A 22,245-nucleotide genomic window follows, 5' to 3' on the forward strand; every position below is an offset into this window, starting at 1 on the left:
TCATATGAGACATGTATAGGGTCATATGAGACATGCATCAAGTCATATCAGGCATGTATCGGGGCATATGAGACATGTATGCTGGGGGCATATGAGACATGTATAGAGTCATATGAGACATGTATAGGGTCATATGAGACATGCATCAAGTCATATGAGACGGCATCAAGTCATATGAGACATGTATAGGGTCAAATGAGACATGTACCAAGTCATATGAAACATATGAGACATGCATCAAGTCATATGAGACATGCATCAAGTCATATGAGACATGTACCAAGTCATATGAGACATGCATCAAGTCATATGAGACGGTATTGGGGCATATGAGACATGTATCGAGCCATATGAGACATGTATGAAGTCATGTGAGACATGTACCAAGTCATATGAGACGTGTATCAAGTCATATGAGACATGCATCAAGTCATATGAGACATGTATCGGGGCATATGAGACATGTACCAAGTCATATGAGACATGTACCAAGTCATATGAGACGTGTATCGGGGCATATGAGATGTGTATCGAGTCATATGAGACATGTTTCGAGCCATATGAGACATGTACCAAGTCATATGAGACATGTACCAAGTCATATGAGACATGTACCAAGTCATATGAGACATGTACCAAGTCATATGAGACATGTATCGGGGCATCTGAGACATGTATCAAGTCATATGAGACATGTTTCGAGCCATATGAGACATGTACCAAGTCATATGAGACATGTTTCGAGTCATATGAGACATGTATCGGGGCATATGAGACATGTTTCGAGTCATATGAGACATGTTTCGACACATATGAGACATGTTTCGAGCCATATGAGACATGCATCAAGTCATATGAGACATGTATGTGGGTCATATGAGACATGTATCAAGTCATATGAGACATGTTTTGAGCCATATGAGACATGTATCAAGTCATATGAAACATGCAGCAAGTCATATGAGACATGTTTATGAGAGCCATATGAGACATGTACCAAGTCATATGAAACATATGAGACATGCATCAAGTCATATGAGACATGCATCATGCATCATAATCGTCATATGAGACATGCATCAAGTCATATGAGACATGTATCGGGTCATAGCACATGTTTAGAGCCATATGAGACATGTACCAAGTCATATGAAACATATGAGACATGCATCAAGTCATATGAGACATGCATCAAGTCATATGAGACATGTATCGGGCATATGAGACATGTTTTGAGCCATATGAGACATGTATAGGGTCATATGAGACATGTTTTGAGCCATATGAGACATGTATAGGGTCATATGAGACATGTATAGGGTCATATGAGCGTGCATCAAGTCATATGAGACATGTATAGGGTCATATGAGACATGCATCAAGTCATATCAGGCATGTATCAGGGGCATATGAGACATGTATCGGGGCATGAGACATGTATAGGGACATACGAGAGACATGTATAGGGTCATATGAGACATGCATCAAGTCATATGAGACGTACATCAAGTCATATGAGACATGTATAGGGTCAAATGAGACATGTACCAAGTCATATGAAACATATGAGACATGCATCAAGTCATATCAGACATGCATCAAGTCATATGAGACATGTACCAAGTCATATGAAACATATGAGACATGCATCAAGTCATATCAGGCATGTATCGGGGCATATGAGACATGCATCAAGTCATATGAGACATGCACCAAGTCATATGAGACATGTATCGGGCATATGAGACGTGTATCGAGCCATATGAGACATGTATAGGGTCATATGAGACATGTATAGGGTCATATGAGACGTGCATCAAGTCATGTGAGACATGTATAGGGTCATAAGAGACATGCATCAAGTCATATCAGGCATGTATCAGGGCATATGAGACATGTATGGGGGCATATGAGACATGTATAGGGTCATATGAGACATGTATAGGGTCATATGAGACATGCATCAAGTCATATGAGACGTGCATCAAGTCATATGAGACATGTATAGGGTCAAATGAGACATGTACCAAGTCATATGAAACATATGAGACATGCATCAAGTCATATGAGACATGCATCAAGTCATATGAGACATGTACCAAGTCATATGAGACATGCATCAAGTCATATGAGACGTATATTGGGGCATATGAGACATGTATCGAGCCATATGAGACATGTATGAAGTCATGTGAGACATGTACCAAGTCATATGAGACGTGTATCAAGTCATATGAGACATGCATCAAGTCATATGAGACATGTATCGGGGCATATGAGACATGTACCAAGTCATATGAGACATGTACCAAGTCATATGAGACGTGTATCGGGGCATATGAGATGTGTATCGAGTCATATGAGACATGTTTCGAGCCATATGAGACATGTACCAAGTCATATGAGACATGTACCAAGTCATATGAGACATGTATCAAGTCATATGAGACATGTACCAAGTCATATGAGACATGTATCGAGGCATATGAGACATGTATCAAGTCATATGAGACATCATATCAGACATGAGCCATATGAGACATGTACCAAGTCATATGAGACATGTTTCGAGTCATATGAGACATGTATCGGGGCATATGAGACATGTTTCGAGTCATATGAGACATGTTTCGACACATATGAGACATGTTTCGAGCCATATGAGACATGCATCAAGTCATATGAGACATGTATCAAGTCATATGAGACATGTTTTGAGCCATATGAGACATGTATCAAGTCATATGAAACATGCAGCAAGTCATATGAGACATGTTTCGAGCCATATGAGACATGTACCAAGTCATATGAAACATATGAGACATGCATCAAGTCATATGAAACATATGAGGCATGCATCAAGTCATATCAGACATGTATCGGGGCATATGAGACATGTATCAAGTCATATGAGACATGTTTAGAGCCATATGAGACATGTACCAAGTCATATGAAACATATGAGACATGCATCAAGTCATATGAGACATGCATCAAGTCATATGAGACATGTATCGGGGCATATGAGACATGTTTTGAGCCATATGAGACATGTATAGGGTCATATGAGACATGTTTTGAGCCATATGAGACATGTATAGGGTCATATCAGACATGTATAGGGTCATATGAGACGTGCATCAAGTCATATGAGACATGTATAGGGTCATATGAGACATGCATCAAGTCATATCAGGCATGTATCAGGGCATATGAGACATGTATCGGGGCATGAGACATGTATAGGGACATATGAGACATGTATAGGGTCATATGAGACATGCATCAAGTCATATGAGACGTACATCAAGTCATATGAGACATGTATAGGGTCAAATGAGACATGTACCAAGTCATATGAAACATATGAGACATGCATCAAGTCATATCAGACATGCATCAAGTCATATGAGACATGTACCAAGTCATATGAAACATATAAGACATGCATCAAGTCATATCAGGCATGTATCGGGGCATATGAGACATGCATCAAGTCATATGAGACATGCACCAAGTCATATGAGACATGTATCGGGCATATGAGACGTGTATCGAGCCATATGAGACATGTATAGGGTCATATGAGACATGTATAGGGTCATATGAGACGTGCATCAAGTCATATGAGACATGTATAGGGTCATATGAGACATGCATCAAGTCATATCAGGCATGTATCGGGGCATATGAGACATGTATGGGGGCATATGAGACATGTATAGGGTCATATGAGACATGTATAGGGTCATATGAGACATGCATCAAGTCATATGAGACGTGCATCAAGTCATATGAGACATGTATAGGGTCAAATGAGACATGTACCAAGTCATATGAAACATATGAGACATGCATCAAGTCATATGAGACATGCATCAAGTCATATGAGACATGTACCAAGTCATATGAGACATGCATCAAGTCATATGAGACGTGTATTGGGGCATATGAGACATGTATCGAGCCATATGAGACATGTATGAAGTCATGTGAGACATGTACCAAGTCATATGAGACGTGTATCATGTCATATGAGACATGCATCAAGTCATATGAGACATGTATCGGGGCATATGAGACATGTACCAAGTCATATGAGACATGTACCAAGTCATATGAGACGTGTATCGGGGCATATGAGATGTGTATCGAGCCATATGAGACATGTATGAAGTCATATGAGACATGTATCGGGGCATCTGAGACATGTGTGAAGTCATATGAGACATGTATCGGGGCATCTGAGACATGTATCAAGTCATATGAGACATGTTTCGAGCCATATGAGACATGTACCAAGTCATATGAGACATGTACCAAGTCATATGAGACATGTATCGGGGCATATGAGACATGCATCGAGTCATATGAGACATGCATCAAGTCATATGAGACATGTATCAAGTCATATGAGACATGTTTTGAGCCATATGAGACATGTATCAAGTCATATGAAACATGCATCAAGTCATATGAGACATGTATCGGGGCATCTGAGACATGTATCAAGTCATATGAGACATGTTTCGAGCCATATGAGACATGTACCAAGTCATATGAAACATATGAGACATGCATCAAGTCATATCAGACATGTATCGGGGCATATGAGACATGTATCAAGTCATATGAGACATGTTTAGAGCCATATGAGACATGTACCAAGTCATATGAAACATATGAGACATGCATCAAGTCATATGAGACATGCATCAAGTCATATGAGACATGTATCGGGGCATATGAGACATGTTTTGAGCCATATGAGACATGTATAGGGGCATATGAGACATGTTTTGAGCCATATGAGACATGTATAGGGTCATATGAGACATGTTTTGAGCCATAAGAGACATGTATAGGGTCATATGAGACGTGCATCAAGTCATATGAGACATGTATAGGGTCATATGAGACATGCATCAAGTCATATCAGGCATGTATCGGGGCATATGAGACATGTATCGGGGCATGAGACATGTATAGGGACATATGAGACATGTATAGGGTCATATGAGACATGCATCAAGTCATATGAGACGTGCATCAAGTCATATGAGACATGTATAGGGTCAAATGAGACATGCATCAAGTCATATGAGACATGTATAGGGTCATATGAGACATGTATAGGGTCATATGAGACATGCATCGGGTCATATGAGACATGCATCAAGTCATATGAGACGTGCATCAAGTCATATGAGACATGTATAGGGTCAAATGAGACATGCATCAAGTCATATGAGACATGTATAGGGTCATATGAGACATGTATAGGGTCATATGAGACATGCATTGGGTCATATGAGACATGTATCCTGAATAAGCTATTGTGTATGTCTCAATACATAATGTACACATATCATGACACTTCCACTCAGGATCCAAACCATACAACTATTTCATAACCTACTTGGTCTGGGTAGCAGAGAAGAGGAGCGTCTGTCTTTCTGCTGGTAGATTCTCTATGATGGCATTCATAGTCTGAGCAAAACCCATGTCAAGAATACGATCTGCTTCATCGAGCACTGAAACATGAATTGACATCTCATTTCAGGATGTACAAACAAAGAAACTAACAAAAACCATGACCACATACATCACTATTAGTACAAATATGTCCCCAGAGTACGTACTGTGTTTCTCAGTTATCACCCCCCACAACACACATCAGGTTTTCAATCTACTCCTTCACTGGATGTTCTGAAACCATGGAAACAGTGCTTCACCTTGTCTTCATCCAGTCTACATGGTCCAAGCTTAGTTATTCCCGCCATGTGCCAAATTAGGACAATTTCCCAGTGCAACAAAAGAATTAACTGTCATACCGACATCACACAGCAGACATCCAAGCAGTTGGCTCACCAAGTATAATTCACATACTTCAAACTTACCTGGTCTACAAGCTTTCCCAGGCCTTGATCCCCACCTCAATACATACAACAGGTGAAGCTTCAGGTTATACTATACTTGCTGGATGGAATCCTCACTGCATAGAGCGATGCTCATGATATAAATCACTGGACTATATAGTTCAGACTTTGTTGCTTACAGACCACCATAGCTGGAATATCCCATGATATATCGGACTTGTTTAACATGAAAGTAAGAGCGTTTGGGAAAGCCTAAACATAGAACATTGTATAACATTGACAGAGAAGGTGCAGCACTTACCTAGAACCTGTAGAGCATCTGCTGTAAAGTTGACAGTCTCGTCCATGTGCTGCAGGAGTCGGCCCGGCGTGCAGATCACGATATTGGTGTGGTTCATACGCTCAGACTCATCCTTTAGATGCTGAAAGTATCATACAGCTACATCGTACTCATGGCAACACAGGCACCTTGATATCATGGCAACTATGTAGAGGTACTCATGAAGTGAACTCATGTCAGCTTGCATCCAATGTGCTTGTGGCAAAACACAGAATATTGATAACAACTCACACCCACCGTACCAATGACAAGCCATGAAGATTTTATGCAAGGCAACACACTCATGGCAACTCACTCACAGCATACCGGTGGCAACACACACACAGCATACCGGTGGCAATACACACACAGCATACTGGGGGCAACACCAACAGCATACCAGTGGCAACACAAACAGCATACCAGTGGCAACACACACAGCATACAGCAGTGGCAACACACACAGCATACCAGTGGCAACACACACAGAATACCAGTGGCAAACACACAGCATGGCAACACACACCAGCATACTGGGGCAACACACACACAGCATACCAGAGGCAACACACAGGTGGCAACACATAAACACCACAACGGTGGCAACATACACAGCATACCGTAGGCAACACACACAGCATACCAGAGGCAACATACCAGTGGCAACACACCAGGGCAACACACACAGCATACGGAGGCAACACACAGCATACCGGGCAACACACAGCATACCGAGGCAACACACAGCATACCGGGGCAACACACACAGCACACCGGAGGCAACACACACACATCATACACGGCAACACAAGGCAACACACACACACACACACACACAGCATACCGGGCACACACACACAGCATACCGGGCACACACACACAGCCGCATCGGGGCAACACACACAGCATACCGGGGCAACACACACAGTATACCGGGGCAACACACACAGCGCATAGGGGCAACACACACAGTGCATCGGGGCAACACACACACAGCGCAACACCAGCGGGCAACACACAAAGCGCACTAGGCAAACACACAAAGCATACCAGGGGCACACACACAGCATACCAGAGGCAACACACACAGCATACCAGAGGCAACACACAGCATACCAAGGGCAACACACACAGCATACCGGGGCACACACACAGCATACCGGGGCAACACACACAGCATGCGGGGCAACACACACACGCATTATGCGACGTCTACACACATGCACACACGCGCGCACGCCACGCACACACACACAGAGAGCATAACGGTGGCAACAAATACACAGCGTAACAGTGGCAAAAACACACAGCTTTACAATGGCAACACACACACTGCGCACGCACACACACACACACACACACACACACACACACACAACACACACACACAGCATACCGGGGTAACAATTTAAACACAGCGTATGGGGGGGTAACACCTACACAGCATCCTCATGGCAACATTCAAACTATGCATCACCAGAATATAAATTACACTTTCTCTGACATTGGAAAGATTCACAATTGATTGACAGTAGCTTCAGAATATGCCACAAACTCTCTCACCTTTCCACCAATAACGAGACCAGCTGAAAAGTCATGAAACTTGCCAATCTTCCGGAGCACCTCGAACGTCTGGTACGCCAGTTCCCGTGTAAGGGAGATAATCAAGGCTCCCATACCATCCATGGAACTCCATTTCTGTCTATAAAGACACTCCAACACCTGCAAACCAAACATTCCTCCATCAGATCAGTCTGTCTGCTGGAAACACAGTGACAGTTTGTTCTGCTTTTCTTTCATTATTGCAATCCATGGTCTGCAAACACCAAATTTTGTTCTGGGATCATGTTAAATACAATCTTAATAAGATTTTATCATAAACATATAAACAAACAATAAAGTTTCACTTTACACTTACCATGTTTATGGACCTTTACAATAATCTTTTACACTAAACATCTGACTCATATGAAGTTTATAATATGGTTTACACAGAAGGAGTACATTCCAGCAAGACACTCTAGTATTGCCAGAATTATATCCTTGACATATGGATTAAAATTAACACATGAGTCTAAAACGCTTTGAACATTAAATCATTTCTAGTGTGGAAGAATAAATCTTAAATGAAAGAAGATTTTTCTAAATAAATCCTAAATGATGTCTGTCTTTAAACTGTTTTCATGGTTTACTCCAGCTTGGAATCAGGGACAGTAAGTCATTGTTTATGTGCTGTGAGGTCCATTGCAGAAAGGTGCTGCAAGTTATATCCCCCTTTCATCCTATACACCATTACAGTAAAATATCAAGTTGCCATGGTTAGCATTAAACTTTGGATGTTAGGTACAAATGTCAAGATACAGATCCACACTGCTCTATTACAAGTACTATAAATGTCAAGATACAGAGACATTCTGTCAAACTGCAAGTACTATAAATGTCAAGATACAGAGGTGTTCTGTCAAACTGCAAGTACTACAAATGTCAAGATACAGAGACACTCTGCTCTATTACAAGTACTATAAATGTCAAGACACAGAGTCATTCTGTCAAACTGCAAGTACTATAAATGTCAAGATACAGAGGTGTCCTGTCAAACTGCAAGTACTATAAATGTCAAGATACAGAGGTGTTCTGTCAAACTGCAAGTACTATAAATGTCAAGATATTACAAGTACTATAAATGTCAAGACACAGAGTCATTCTGTTAAACTGCAAGTACTATAAATGTCAAGATACAGAGGTGTTCTGTCATACTGCAAGTACTATAAATGTCAAGATACAGAGTCATTCTGTCAAACTACAAGTACTATAAATGTCAAGATACAGAGGTGTTCTGTAAAACTGCAAGTACTACAAATGTCAAGAAACAGAGACGCTCTGCCCTACTACAAGTACTATAAATGTCAAGATACAGAGACATTCTGCTCTACTACAAGTACTATAAATGTCAAGATACAGAGACACTCTGCCCTACTACAAGTACTATAAATGTCAAGATACAGAGACATTTTGCTCTACTACAAGTACTACAAATGTTTAGATACAGAGACATTCTGTCAAACTGCAAGTACTACAAATGTCAAGATACAGAGACACTCTGCTCTATTACAAGTACTATAAATGTCAAGATACAGAGTGTTCTGTCAACCTGCAAGTACTACTGTCAAAGATACAGAGACACTCTGCTCTATTGCAAGTACTATAAATGTCAAGATACAGAGTCATTCTGTGTACTATAAATGTCAAGATACAGGGTGTCCTGTCAAACTGCAAGTACTATAAATGTCAAGATACAGAGGTGTTCTGTCAAACTGCAAGTACTATAAATGTCAAGATACAGAGGTGTTCTGTCAAACTGCAAGTACTACAAATGTCAAGATACAGAGACGCTCTGCTCTATTACAAGTACTATAAATGTCAAGATACAGAGGTGTTCTGTCAAACTGCAAGTACTACAAATGTCAAGATACAGAGACGCTCTGCTCTATTACAAGTACTATAAATGTCAAGACACAGAGTCATTCTGTCAAACTGCAAGTACTATAAATGTCAAGATACAGAGGTGTTCTGTCAAACTGCAAGTACTACAAATGTCAAGATACAGAGACATTCTGCCCTACTACAAGTACTATAAATGTCAAGATACAGAGGTGTTCTGTCAAACTGCAAGTACTATAAATGTCAAGATACAGAGGTGTTCTGTTAAACTGCAAGTACTATAAATGTCAAGATACAGAGGTGTTCTGTAAAACTGCAAGTACTACAAATGTCAAGAAACAGAGACGCTCTACCCTACTACAAGTACTATAAATGTCAAGATACAGAGACATTCTGCTCTACTACAAGTACTATAAATGTCAAGATACAGAGACACTCTGCCCTACTACAAGTACTATAAATGTCAAGATACAGAGACATTTTGCTCTACTACAAGTACTACAAATGTTTAGATACAGAGGTGTTCTGTCAAACTGCAAGTACTACAAATGTCAAGATACATAGACGCTCTGCTCTATTACAAGTACTATAAATGTCAAGATACAGAGGTGTTCTGTCAAACTGCAAGTACTACAAATGTCAAGATACAGAGACACTCTGCTCTATTACAAGTACTATAAATGTCAAGACACAGAGTCATTCTGTCAAACTGCAAGTACTATAAATGTCAAGATACAGAGGTGTCCTGTCAAACTGCAAGTACTATAAATGTCAAGATACAGAGGTGTTCTGTCAAACTGCAAGTACTATAAATGTCAAGATACAGAGGTGTTCTGTCAAACTGCAAGTACTACAAATGTCAAGATACAGAGACGCTCTGCTCTATTACAAGTACTATAAATGTCAAGATACAGAGGTGTTCTGTCAAACTGCAAGTACTACAAATGTCAAGATACAGAGGTGTTCTGTCAAACTGCAAGTACTATAAATGTCAAGATACAGAGTCATTCTGTCAAACTGCAAGTACTATAAATGTCAAGATACAGAGGTGTTCTGTCAAACTGCAAGTACTACAAATGTCAAGATACAGAGACATTCTGCCCTACTACAAGTACTATAAATGTCAAGATACAGAGGTGTTCTGTCAAACTGCAAGTACTATAAATGTCAAGATACAGAGGTGTTCTGTTAAACTGCAAGTACTATAAATGTCAAGATACAGAGGTGTTCTGTAAAACTGCAAGTACTACAAATGTCAAGAAACAGAGACGCTCTGCCCTACTACAAGTACTATAAATGTCAAGATACAGAGACATTCTGCTCTACTACAAGTACTATAAATGTCAAGATACAGAGACACTCTGCCCTACTACAAGTACTATAAATGTCAAGATACAGAGGTGTTCTGTCTACTGCAAGTACTATAAATGTCAAGATACAGAGGTGTTCTGTCAAACTGCAAGTACTACAAATGTCAAGATACATAGGCGGCTCTGCTCTATTACAAGTACTATAAATGTCAAGATACAGAGGTGTTCTGTCAAACTGCAAGTACTACAAATGTCAAGATACAGAGACGGCTCTGCTCTATTACAAGTACTATAAATGTCAAGACACAGAGTCATTCTGTCAAACTGCAAGTACTATAAATGTCAAGATACAGAGGTGTTCTGTCAAACTGCAAGTACTATAAATGTCAGAGATACAGAGACATTCTGTCCCTACTACAAGTACTATAAATGTCAAGATACAGAGGTGTTCTGTCAAACTGCAAGTACTATAAATGTCAAGATACAGAGAGGTGTTCTGTTAAACTGCAAGTACTATAAATGTCAAGATACAGAGGTGTTCTGTCAAACTGCAAGTACTACAAATGTCAAGAAACAGAGACGCTCTACCCTACTACAAGTACTATAAATGTCAAGATACAGAGACATTCTGTCAAACTACAAGTACTATAAATGTCAAGATACAGAGACACTCTGCCCTACTACAAGTACTATAAATGTCAAGATACAGAGACATTTTGCTCTACTACAAGTACTACAAATGTTTAGATACAGAGGTGTTCTGTCAAACTGCAAGTACTACAAATGTCAAGATACAGAGACGCTCTGCTCTATTACAAGTACTATAAATGTCAAGATACAGAGGTGTTCTGTCAAACTGCAAGTACTACAAATGTCAAGATACAGAGACACTCTGCTCTATTACAAGTACTATAAATGTCAAGACACAGAGTCATTCTGTCAAACTGCAAGTACTATAAATGTCAAGATACAGAGGTGTTCTGTCAAACTGCAAGTACTACAAATGTCAAGATACAGAGACATTCTGCCCTACTACAAGTACTATAAATGTCAAGATACAGAGGTGTTCTGTCAAACTGCAAGTACTATAAATGTCAAGATACAGAGGTGTTCTGTTAAACTGCAAGTACTATAAATGTCAAGATACAGAGGTGTTCTGTAAAACTGCAAGTACTACAAATGTCAAGAAACAGAGACGCTCTACCCTACTACAAGTACTATAAATGTCAAGATACAGAGACATTCTGCTCTACTACAAGTACTATAAATGTCAAGATACAGAGACACTCTGCCCTACTACAAGTACTATAAATGTCAAGATACAGAGACTTGTAGGAGAAATACCTACAGGTAGGAGAAGTGCCTCTGTGGCCACTAACGACCTACAGGTAGGAGAAGTGCCTCTGTGACCACTAACGACCTACAGGCAGGAGAAATGCCTCTGTGGCCACTAATGACCTACAGGCAGGAGAAGTGCCTCTGTGACCACTAAGGACCTACAGGTAGGAGGAATGCCTCTGTGGCCACTAACGACCTACAGGCAGGAGAAATGCCTCAGTGGCCACTAACGACCTACAGGTAGGAGAAATGCCTATGTGGCCACTAACGGCCTACAGGTAGGAGAAATGCCTCTACGGCCACTAACGACCTACAGGTAGGAGAAATGCCTATGTGGCCACTAACGACCTACAGGTAGGAGAAATGCCTCTGTGGCCACTAACGACCTACAGGTAGGAGAAATGCCTCTGTGGCCACTAACGACCTACAGGTAGGAGAAATGCCTCTGTGGCCACTAACGACCTACAGGCAGGAGAAGTGCCTCTGTGGCCACTAACGACCTACAGGAAGGAGAAGTGCCTCAGTGGCCACTAACGACCTACAGGTAGGAGAAGTGCCTATGTGGCCACTAACGACCTTCAGGTAGGAGAAATGCCTATGTGGCCACTAACGACCTTCAGGTAGGAGAAGTGCCTCAGTGGCCACTAACGATCTACAGGCAGGAGAAATGCCTATGTGGCCACTAACGACCTACAGGCAGGAGAAGTGCCTCAGTGGCCACTAACGACCTTCGACCTACAGGTAGGAGAAATGCCTCAATGGCCACTAACTACCTACAGGTAGGAGAAATGCCTCTACGGCCACTAACGACCTACAGGCAGGAGAAATGCCTATGTGGCCACTAAACCACCTACAGGTAGGAGAAATGGAGAAATGCCCAGTGGCCACTGGCCACTAACGACCTACAGGTAGGAGAAATGCCTCAGTGGCCACTAACCACCTACAGGTAGGAGAAATGCCTCTGTGACCACTAACGACCTACAGGTAGGAGAAATGCCTATGTGGCCACTAACGACCTACAGGTAGGAGAAATGCCTATGTGACCACTAACGACCTACAGGTAGGAGAAATGCCAAGGTTTTCCCTGATCCTGTCTGGGCAGCTCCCAAGATGTCCTGTCCTTGGAGAGCGAGACCAATCGATTCTCGCTGAATTTCTGTGGGGGACGTATACTTGGCAGACATCAAACCTGAAACAGAGAGGAACACTGGATGATTTGTTTGTTTTTGGATTTGTCTCTTATTTTAAACCACAAATTACCAATATTCCAGGTATATTTCTGTAAATAATTGAGTCTGCACCAGACAATCCAATGACTGACATGATGAGCACCAGTACAGGCAAATGGATATGATGACATGCAACCAAAGGAACCAAGTCTGACCAGTGAGTGAGTGAGGTCTACACCACTTTAGCAATATTCTAGCAATATCACAGCAGGGTACACCAGGCATGGGCTTCACACATTGTACCCATGTGGGGAATCGAACTTGGGTAAGATGAGTGCACGCTTTAACCACTGGCTACCCCACCTCCCCTGGAGGAGGTAGAGGACCCAGCAGGACAATCCTGTGATTGGTTACATGTGTCCTTCAGTTACAGCTGCACAGGAACCCACTAGGTATTTACCATGTTTACTAACACAAATATTTCTGTGTTTATCTAACATGATTTTACCCTCTTATTCTGGTTGATACAAGTTTAATGGGTGCATTGAACCCAATGAGATGACACTTTATGAATTTTGCTGAATCACAAGTGACAGAAACCCCCAACAGCTCTATAAGCTACAAAAGAGCGAAGAAACACTTTAAACACTAGTCACAGCTGTACCAGTTTTTCTAAGTGTGCCTTAGTGCACCAGGAAAATATTATAAATGTGCCTTTCAGAAATCAAGTGTAATCACATATTTTTAGAATAAATGAATGTAGCAAGGAGTCCCATCCATTTCTAAAAATGGCATTGTGTATTTCATGGGCAGTATTTGTTAGAATTTAGATAAACACAGCATTTAATATTTCATTTATGTTCTATATTCAAACAAATGCTTCTGCATATTGGGAACAAAAACATGTTGCTCCAGGTTTAATAAAAATCAAGACAAACCTCCACTGGAGATGTATTAATTGAAGCTGACAATGTTTATCAACTACTAATTATTAGTCAACCTTTGGGAACACGTAGGTCTGGCAGGGATGACTTATAGTCCAATAAACTGGATCTGGTTGTTTACCTTTCTGTGTCCTTTCACACAACGGCAGATCAGCAAAGGTCTCAATATTTGCAGGAACAATCTGCAAACCAAAACAAACATGATAAACATAACAATGCTCACACAGCACACATCTTACCATGCATACACCTAGCACTGCCAGAAACAAGACTCAGCCATTAACACTCTGATTTCACTTATCAAAGTGCAGAATATCATGAAAAAAAGAGCATGTCTGAATACAATCTACATAAAAATGAGTGAACTTTCAAATGAAAACAGTTGTGTTTTGTGTTGTTTTCTTTATACCAAAATAACCAAATGAGGTACAAAACTTTTCTTCAACATATGCATTGTATTACAGTGGGAATTACACTTTCTCTATACAGACTCTGGTACTCTAACAAAATATAGATCACTGTCACTATGACTGGATAGGGTCAGGTAACTTGTAACATCAGAAAAATCAGTGGCAGGACATCTACAGATTAAACATGGGACCAATTCAACCTGTTCATAGTCTGTGTAACTGAATGTGCTTTGCCTGTCCTGGTATCAATACTTCCAATACAGGTACTACTAGATTTGATTTAAATATCATTCTTAGATGCTTTGGGCAGACACATCAATAGAACAGCGCGCTGACTTTATATAACAAGGATATGCAATGAAGAAGTATGTTTTTGTTGTTGATTAACGCTGACTTTATATAACAAGGATATGCAATGAAGAAGTACTGTATGTTTTTGTTGTTGATTAATGCTGACTTTATATAACAAGGATATGCAATGAAGAAGTATGTTTTTGTTGTTGATTAATGCTGACTTTATATAATAAGGATATGCAATGAAGAAGTACGTTTTTGTTGTTGATTAATGCTGACTTTATATAACAAGGATATGCAATGAAGAAGTACGTTTTTGTTGTTGATTAATGCTGACTTTATATAACAAGGATATGCAATGAAGAAGTATTGTATGTTTTTGTTGTTGATTAATGCTGACTTTATATAACAAGGATATGCAATGAAGAAGTATGTGTTTGTTGTTGATTAATGCTGACTTTATATAACAAGGATATGCAATGAAGAAGTATGTTTTTGTTGTTGATTAATGCTGACTTTATATAACAAGGATATGCAATGAAGAAGTACGTTTTTGTTGTTGATTAATGCTGACTTTATATAACAAGGATATGCAATGAAGAAGTATGTGTTTTGTTGTTGATTAATGCTGACTTTATATAACAAGGATATGCAATGAAGAAGTATGTGTTTTGTTGTTGATTAATGCTGACTTTATATAACAAGGATATGCAATGAAGAAGTATGTTTTGTTGTTGATTAATGCTGACTTTATATAACAAGGATATGCAATGAAGAAGTATGTTTTGTTGTTGATTAATGCTGACTTTATATAACAAGGATATGCAATGAAGAAGTATGTTTTGTTGTTGATTAATGCTGACTTTATATAACAAGGATATGCAATGAAGAAGTATGTGTTTGTTGTTGATTAATGCTGACTTTATATAACAAGGATATGCAATGAAGAAGTATGTTTTGTTGTTGATTAATGCTGACTTTATATAACAAGGATATGCAATGAAGAAGAAGAAGTATGTTTTTGTTGTTGATTAATGCTGACTTTATATAACAAGGATATGCAATGAAGAAGTATGTTTTGTTGTTGATTAATGCTGACTTTATATAACAAGGATATGCAATGAAGAAGTATGTTTTTGTTGTTGATTAATGCTGACTTTATATAACAAGGATATGCAATGAAGAAGTATGTTTTTGTTGTTGATTAATGCTGACTTTATATAACAAGGATATGCAATGAAGAAGTATGTTTTGTTGTTGATTAATGCTGACTTTATATAACAAGGATATGCAATGAAGAAGTATGTTTTGTTGTTGATTAATGCTGACTTTATATAACAAGGATATGCAATGAAGAAGTATGTTTTTGTTGTTGATTAATGCTGACTTTATATAACAAGGATATGCAATGAAGAAGTATGTTTTGTTGTTGATTAATGCTGACTTTATATAACAAGGATATGCAATGAAGAAGTATGTTTTTGTTGTTGATTAATGCTGACTTTATATAACAAGGATATGCAATGAAGAAGTATGTTTTGTTGTTGATTAATGCTGACTTTATATAACAAGGATATGCAATGAAGAAGTATGTTTTGTTGTTGATTAAAGCTGACTTTATATAACAAGGATATGCAATGAAGAAGTATGTTTTTGTTGTTGATTAATGCTGACTTTATATAACAAGGATATGCAATGAAGAAGTATGTTTTTGTTGTTGATTAATGCTGACTTTATATAACAAGGATATGCAATGAAGAAGTACGTTTTTGTTGTTGATTAATGCTGACTTTATATAACAAGGATATGCAATGAAGAAGTATGTTTTTGTTGTTGATTAATGCTGACTTTATATAACAAGGATATGCAATTAAGAAGTACGTTTTTGTTGTTGATTAATGCTGACTTTATATAACAAGGATATGCAATGAAGAAGTATGTGTGTTTGTTGTTGATTAATGCTGACTTTATATAACAAGGATATGCAATGAAGAAGTATGTGTTTGTTGTTGATTAATGCATACAAGATTTAAAGTGTGAAGCTATTGGTAAATATCAGTATTATGCAAACCAAAATGTACACAGTAGCCCTTCAGATACTTCAGGTAAACAAACAACATAACAAACATGAATCAATCAAATTTGAAATCTCAGACAAATGTACCTGTGATTCCGTAAAAAAATACCAGAGGTACAGATAAGCTCTGTATCTGCGTAAATTATGCAAATATTTATGTGAAAACTCAATTCCTATTAAGTCTGTTGCGTACAAGTACGCTTGAATTTTTGTAAATACTCAATAAATGTGATTTTCACGGACACACAAAACTGTCAAATCTTAGCTTGTGTACCGGGGATTAGATAAAATAACTGAGGTATACTGAGAGGTTCTATTTCAGGAAATGAACTTGACAACTTGTAGTTTCTCATAATACAGATAAAATATAAATAACAAACACTAACATTTAAACTTTAGAATATTTTAAAAATTAATGGAAAATGGCAAACTCCCCAATTGAGTTTGAGTGAAGTGAGTACAATTAATTTGGTTACTAAAAGGAAAATTAGGATACCCAATTGAGATGAACACAAGCGAGTACATAACTCAATGACCCAAAAAGTTATCTGTAGTTCTGACATACCCATTAAAATAACTTTAAACAATTTTGGTGTGATGTTCAATTTGAAAGTGTTATTTTATCAGAAACTATATATCCCAATATCAAGTTATCTTAGATGCAACTTTTACCAAATATATTAAAAAAACTAATAGCACGTAGGAATAACTGATTGATATTGCTGACTAATTTTTATGAGTGACTGAAGGAGTGAGTTTAGTTTTACGAGGCACTTAGCAATATTCCAGCTATATGGCAGTGGTTTGTAAATAATCAAATATGGACCAGACAATCCAGTGATCAACAACATGAGCATCGATCTTAATTTTTATGCATGTAACAGTTTGATCAGTGACCACGGAGTCCTCACACATTCCTGCTGAAACAAACGATTGAAAACAAAATGCAAATATTGTAATTATTGACAAAGCTCAGTTGATTTGCTGTCTAAATACAACGGATTCTCACAATATATTTGTTGCTCGTCTTTGAGACAGTTGAAATTGTCCTCATGTGAATCTGTGATTCTGTATTCTATAGGTGCACAATTTTATCCATAAATGACACGGTAAACAGCGTTAAGTACGACTATTACAGGAGATACACAAAATATACTGGCTGCCGAACAGTTATTGTCGCATAATAATACATCAGTATCACATGTGCACAATTTCAGTCAATTACAATTCTGGTATTTTTTCCAACGGTATTTGACAACAATAAAGGACAGCAAAAGAAAATTCTTGATGGTAAGTAACATAAGAGAAAAATTAATGATAAAATTATGAACCCTATAAAAGATGTTTAACTTAGTCAGGGTGGTGGGGGGTGGGTGTCACACGATCTATATAATACGAAGTCCAAGTTCACAAAAGTCATTAATTGTTTCATTCCCTATCAATCTACTGTTAAAAAAAACAAAAACACTTAACTAGTCACACAATCAATTATTCGAGCTTACTTTATGATATAAATACACTCGCGTAACCTTGATTCGTGGATATAAGGGAAGTGCGGCGAAATTCATATATTAAATGCATGATTTCATTTTGTATATGCACTGATTATTTTATTCATTGATTCAGCAAATTGAAAATGCCTAATATTCCACTCATGAATAAAACGTTTGTTTACGGAAGCCATTTACAATCATCACCCATTCGTGTGCCCATTAAATACCACGTCACCATGTTTTGTGGATTACATAGTCGGTTACTTTATACCACTATGTACGACATCCCACTGCAGTAAGTATTGACACCAAGGAAACCAGACAATGAGAAGTGAGAAGGTTGGAGCAAATGGTATCTTCTTTACTTGACATTTTGTAAAAATAAAATTTGGTAATGGTAGTATTAGTGATCTGGGGCGATTTATCTCAGTGGTGGACAATGATATCTAGTGTACTTGCGTGTAATGCAGAGATTCAGAACTTTTTTGTCAGCGAGGCGTGGCATTGTATGTACATCAAAAGTACCGCTTCGTGACGTCTGTCGAGACTTAATTTACGAGCTAGCATGATAATTTCCGCAATCCACGAATCAAGGTTATCCACGAACTTAGGTTGCGGTTCTGTATATATTATTTCACGAATGGCATTAGAAATTCAGAAATGGCGATAACTGTTACCAGTTAGTTGTGAGAAAATAACTATTTGTCCTGCTGCCGGGAGTACTGCACTTTACCGGGCGCACATTAATTAGCATTGCTGGGGTTCCCTAACCCTAAGGATCGTAAAGGGTGCTTAACCCTAAGGATCGTAAAGGGTGACATACCCTAACCCTAAACCCTAACCCTAAGGATCGTAAAGGGTGCCTAACCCTAAGGATCGTAAAGGGAGCCATACCCTAACCCTAAGGATCGTAAAGGGAGCAGCGAGGGCTGCGCCCGGTAAAGTGCATTCTAGCCGAATAGCATATTAAGGATAACAGTTAATTCTGTTTCATCAATTTAACGTACGGCGGAGTAAAAGCTGGTAATGTTGTAAACACCGTTAAAATATGGCGAGAACTGTTCGGCAGCCAGCAGAAAATTATAAGTAAAGTGGTCTGCAGTTATTTCGGAGATAATATCAGAGATTATCATAAGTCTAATAGTAAACTGGAAGCAGTTTATAAAGTCATGAATTACTGCTCTCAACTCATGTTGCTGTGCTGCCTGACCACGTGTTGCAGTTGCACTTACAAACTGATACCGAGTTTTCAACTCGGCGATCTCACTGTCGGTGACATCCGCTACTTTTGGCTTTCGCGTGTAATGCTGCTTCTTGAATTTCCTTTTGTGACCTTTCGATTCATCGACTTTCCGTCGATTTTGTTTAAATGCTGTCTGGTATTTCGGATTCATTCTGCAGTCCCATCAAAAGAAAGAAATTGGAGTAATGTCCCCTTTCAGCTCGTCACAGCGATAGTGACGGAGCTCTCTGCGCTATTCTACGGAGAGGGTCACGAAGCGCTGCGTATGAGCTATGCTACCCATTTCCTCGCAGAACCACACGGCATCAAATCAAAACGGCCCCATGCCAGAACTATCTGGGAGGATATGATCAAAACAGCCACAGAAAATAATCATTCAAAACCATCCATTGTGGAAACGATCACACACAAAACCAAAAGGGCCGCGACACAAAGGGTTGTAGTCAAAAGGGCCGAAGGAAAAAAGGGCCAAAAAAAATCAAAAGGGCTAGGCTATAAGTCAAATGGGCCAAAATGAAAAGTCAAAATGGCCAAAAAATAAAAATTTAATAAATTACATAGTAAAATGGTGTAAATAGTGTATAGCTTGTTGTTGTTGTTATTTTAAATGGAATTTGAACATGAGACTCAAATGTTTTCATTGTGAAATGTCTTGACTCAGTGTCATGACTAATCCATATCCATGGGATGTTTGTTTTTTGTTGTTGTTGTAAGATTTTAATCCAAATCTAATTAAAACATGGGATGTTTGTTTTTTGTTGTTGTTGGAAGTTTTTAATCCAAATCTTCTGACAATGTGTTCCAGAGTGTATGCCCCTTGTGTGTTTGAATGAACTTGTGTGAATTATGAACGAATGAACTACTGTAAATTATGAACGAATGAACTTGTGTGAATTACCATTATAGTATTTTTGATAATTATGTGAACTTGTGTTAATTAAGTAAATTATGAACTATATGTATTGCCATTACATAAAAACTTGGCTCCATGCTTGGCTATTACCATGTCATTACCATTTTATTAATGTTATGATGATATTATGTTTCAAAACTTTTTTGTGTCAATAAATGTGACAGTGTATGGTTCAGGTTATCTGCACAGCACTGTTGACGTGATTTGTATCATATTGTAATGTAAGGTCGGAAGATAAGGAAGCTGAAGATTTTTGACGTTATTGGACGATTGTGGTGACATTGCTCATAAGTTTTTTTCTGTTAAACTGTATTGTTTTTATAAGCACCTACTAGCTGTTCACATACAAAACATGTATAGGTATCATGCTGGCAGCAAACATGACAATATGATATGCTGAGATCTTATGTTTGTGATGCTTGCAGATTTCTTCATGGGGGTGATGTTTCTTAGTTGAAATAATTTCCTGCAGGTGATGAGTTGCAATCACAACATATCTGTGATGTGTTGAGACCACTTCATGATTGGTATATGCTGCAAGCACTGCTTGTAGCTGATGCACTAAGAGTGAGTGAGTTTAGTTTACGCTGCTCTCAGCAATATTCCAGCTAGATGCACTAAGACATGCAAAAGAAAAGTAAATAGGTGAAATTCAACACAGAGTTTATTTGTGAGACACACAAGCTACTTGATTCTCGTTATCTTGCTGAAGTACATAGGTCCAAAATTTGCTGTTAAGCAAGGCAGCACTAGCTGCCCATGCCGACAGTTTCTATAGAATTTGAATGTATTACGAAACTTGGAGGCCATCCAGGTGAGATCCTGAATAACAATGTCTATGGATGTTTGCTGCCATATTTCCTCCACAACGGCCTGTATGACGCCATCATTCTGTGCTGGGGACAGCGTGCAGGTAGAGTACACCACTGACCCGCCAGGCTTACAACATTTGATGCCAGCTCTGAAAGTACAACAGGAACATAGTCACTACCTGCACCAGCTCTGCTTCATGTATCTGACCATTGCTATCTTGAAAGTGAAATTAGAAAAATTGGGAAAAATTTACCTGTTATGTCTTCTCCGTTTTAACTAAGTTTAGCATTATATGCCTTTGTGTGATGTTTGAACATATGTAAGAGCTTGTATTCATTTCGGTATTATTTGGTGATAGGTTTCAATAATAACCTCTAAAATAGTGTTAATTTCATAATGAGGTAGGGACCCTCAGTATCACTCATTTGGAGCCTCGTCACCTATGTAAGTATAGCTCACAGTTCATATTTTCTACCAAATGAGCTGATTGGCTTAAAGTTTACAAAGTAGCCTCACAACTTCTCATTAGCTGTAAGTTGCAGCTCATGCTTTTCATTCTGGCTGACAACTTCACAAGGAACACACTGGTTTTGTCTTGAGGA

General features: G+C 38.8%; 2 protein-coding genes across 3 annotated transcripts in view; both read right to left on the reverse strand.

Annotated features, from left to right (window-relative positions):
• Positions 1-20,107, reverse strand: part of LOC124274130 (probable ATP-dependent RNA helicase DDX10) — an 86,104-nt gene extending 65,997 nt beyond the window's left edge. The window contains exons 1-6 of one of the 2 annotated variants that reach the window (XM_046709452.1): positions 19,907-20,107; positions 14,522-14,582; positions 13,346-13,476; positions 7,762-7,920; positions 6,181-6,301; positions 5,420-5,534 (exon numbers count right to left, since the gene is read on the reverse strand). In XM_046709452.1, the coding sequence (XP_046565408.1) occupies positions 5,420-5,534; positions 6,181-6,301; positions 7,762-7,920; positions 13,346-13,476; positions 14,522-14,582; positions 19,907-20,068 (749 nt within the window). In that variant the 5' untranslated portion in view covers positions 20,069-20,107. The remainder of the gene's footprint in view (positions 1-5,419; positions 5,535-6,180; positions 6,302-7,761; positions 7,921-13,345; positions 13,477-14,521; positions 14,583-19,906) is intronic. The other variant, XM_046709453.1, reaches the window with a different exon arrangement.
• Positions 20,108-21,476: 1,369 nt separating this feature from the next.
• The window catches only part of LOC124274131 (5-methylcytosine rRNA methyltransferase NSUN4-like), a 28,774-nt gene continuing 28,005 nt past the window's right edge, over positions 21,477-22,245 (reverse strand). The window contains exon 6 of the mRNA XM_046709454.1: positions 21,477-21,791. Coding sequence (XP_046565410.1) covers positions 21,515-21,791 — 277 coding nt within the window. The 3' untranslated portion in view covers positions 21,477-21,514. The remainder of the gene's footprint in view (positions 21,792-22,245) is intronic.

Source organism: Haliotis rubra, unplaced genomic scaffold (assembly GCF_003918875.1).
Source record: "Haliotis rubra isolate DU_JTF1 unplaced genomic scaffold, ASM391887v1 Scf188, whole genome shotgun sequence".
NCBI lineage: Eukaryota > Metazoa > Mollusca > Gastropoda > Lepetellida > Haliotidae > Haliotis > Haliotis rubra.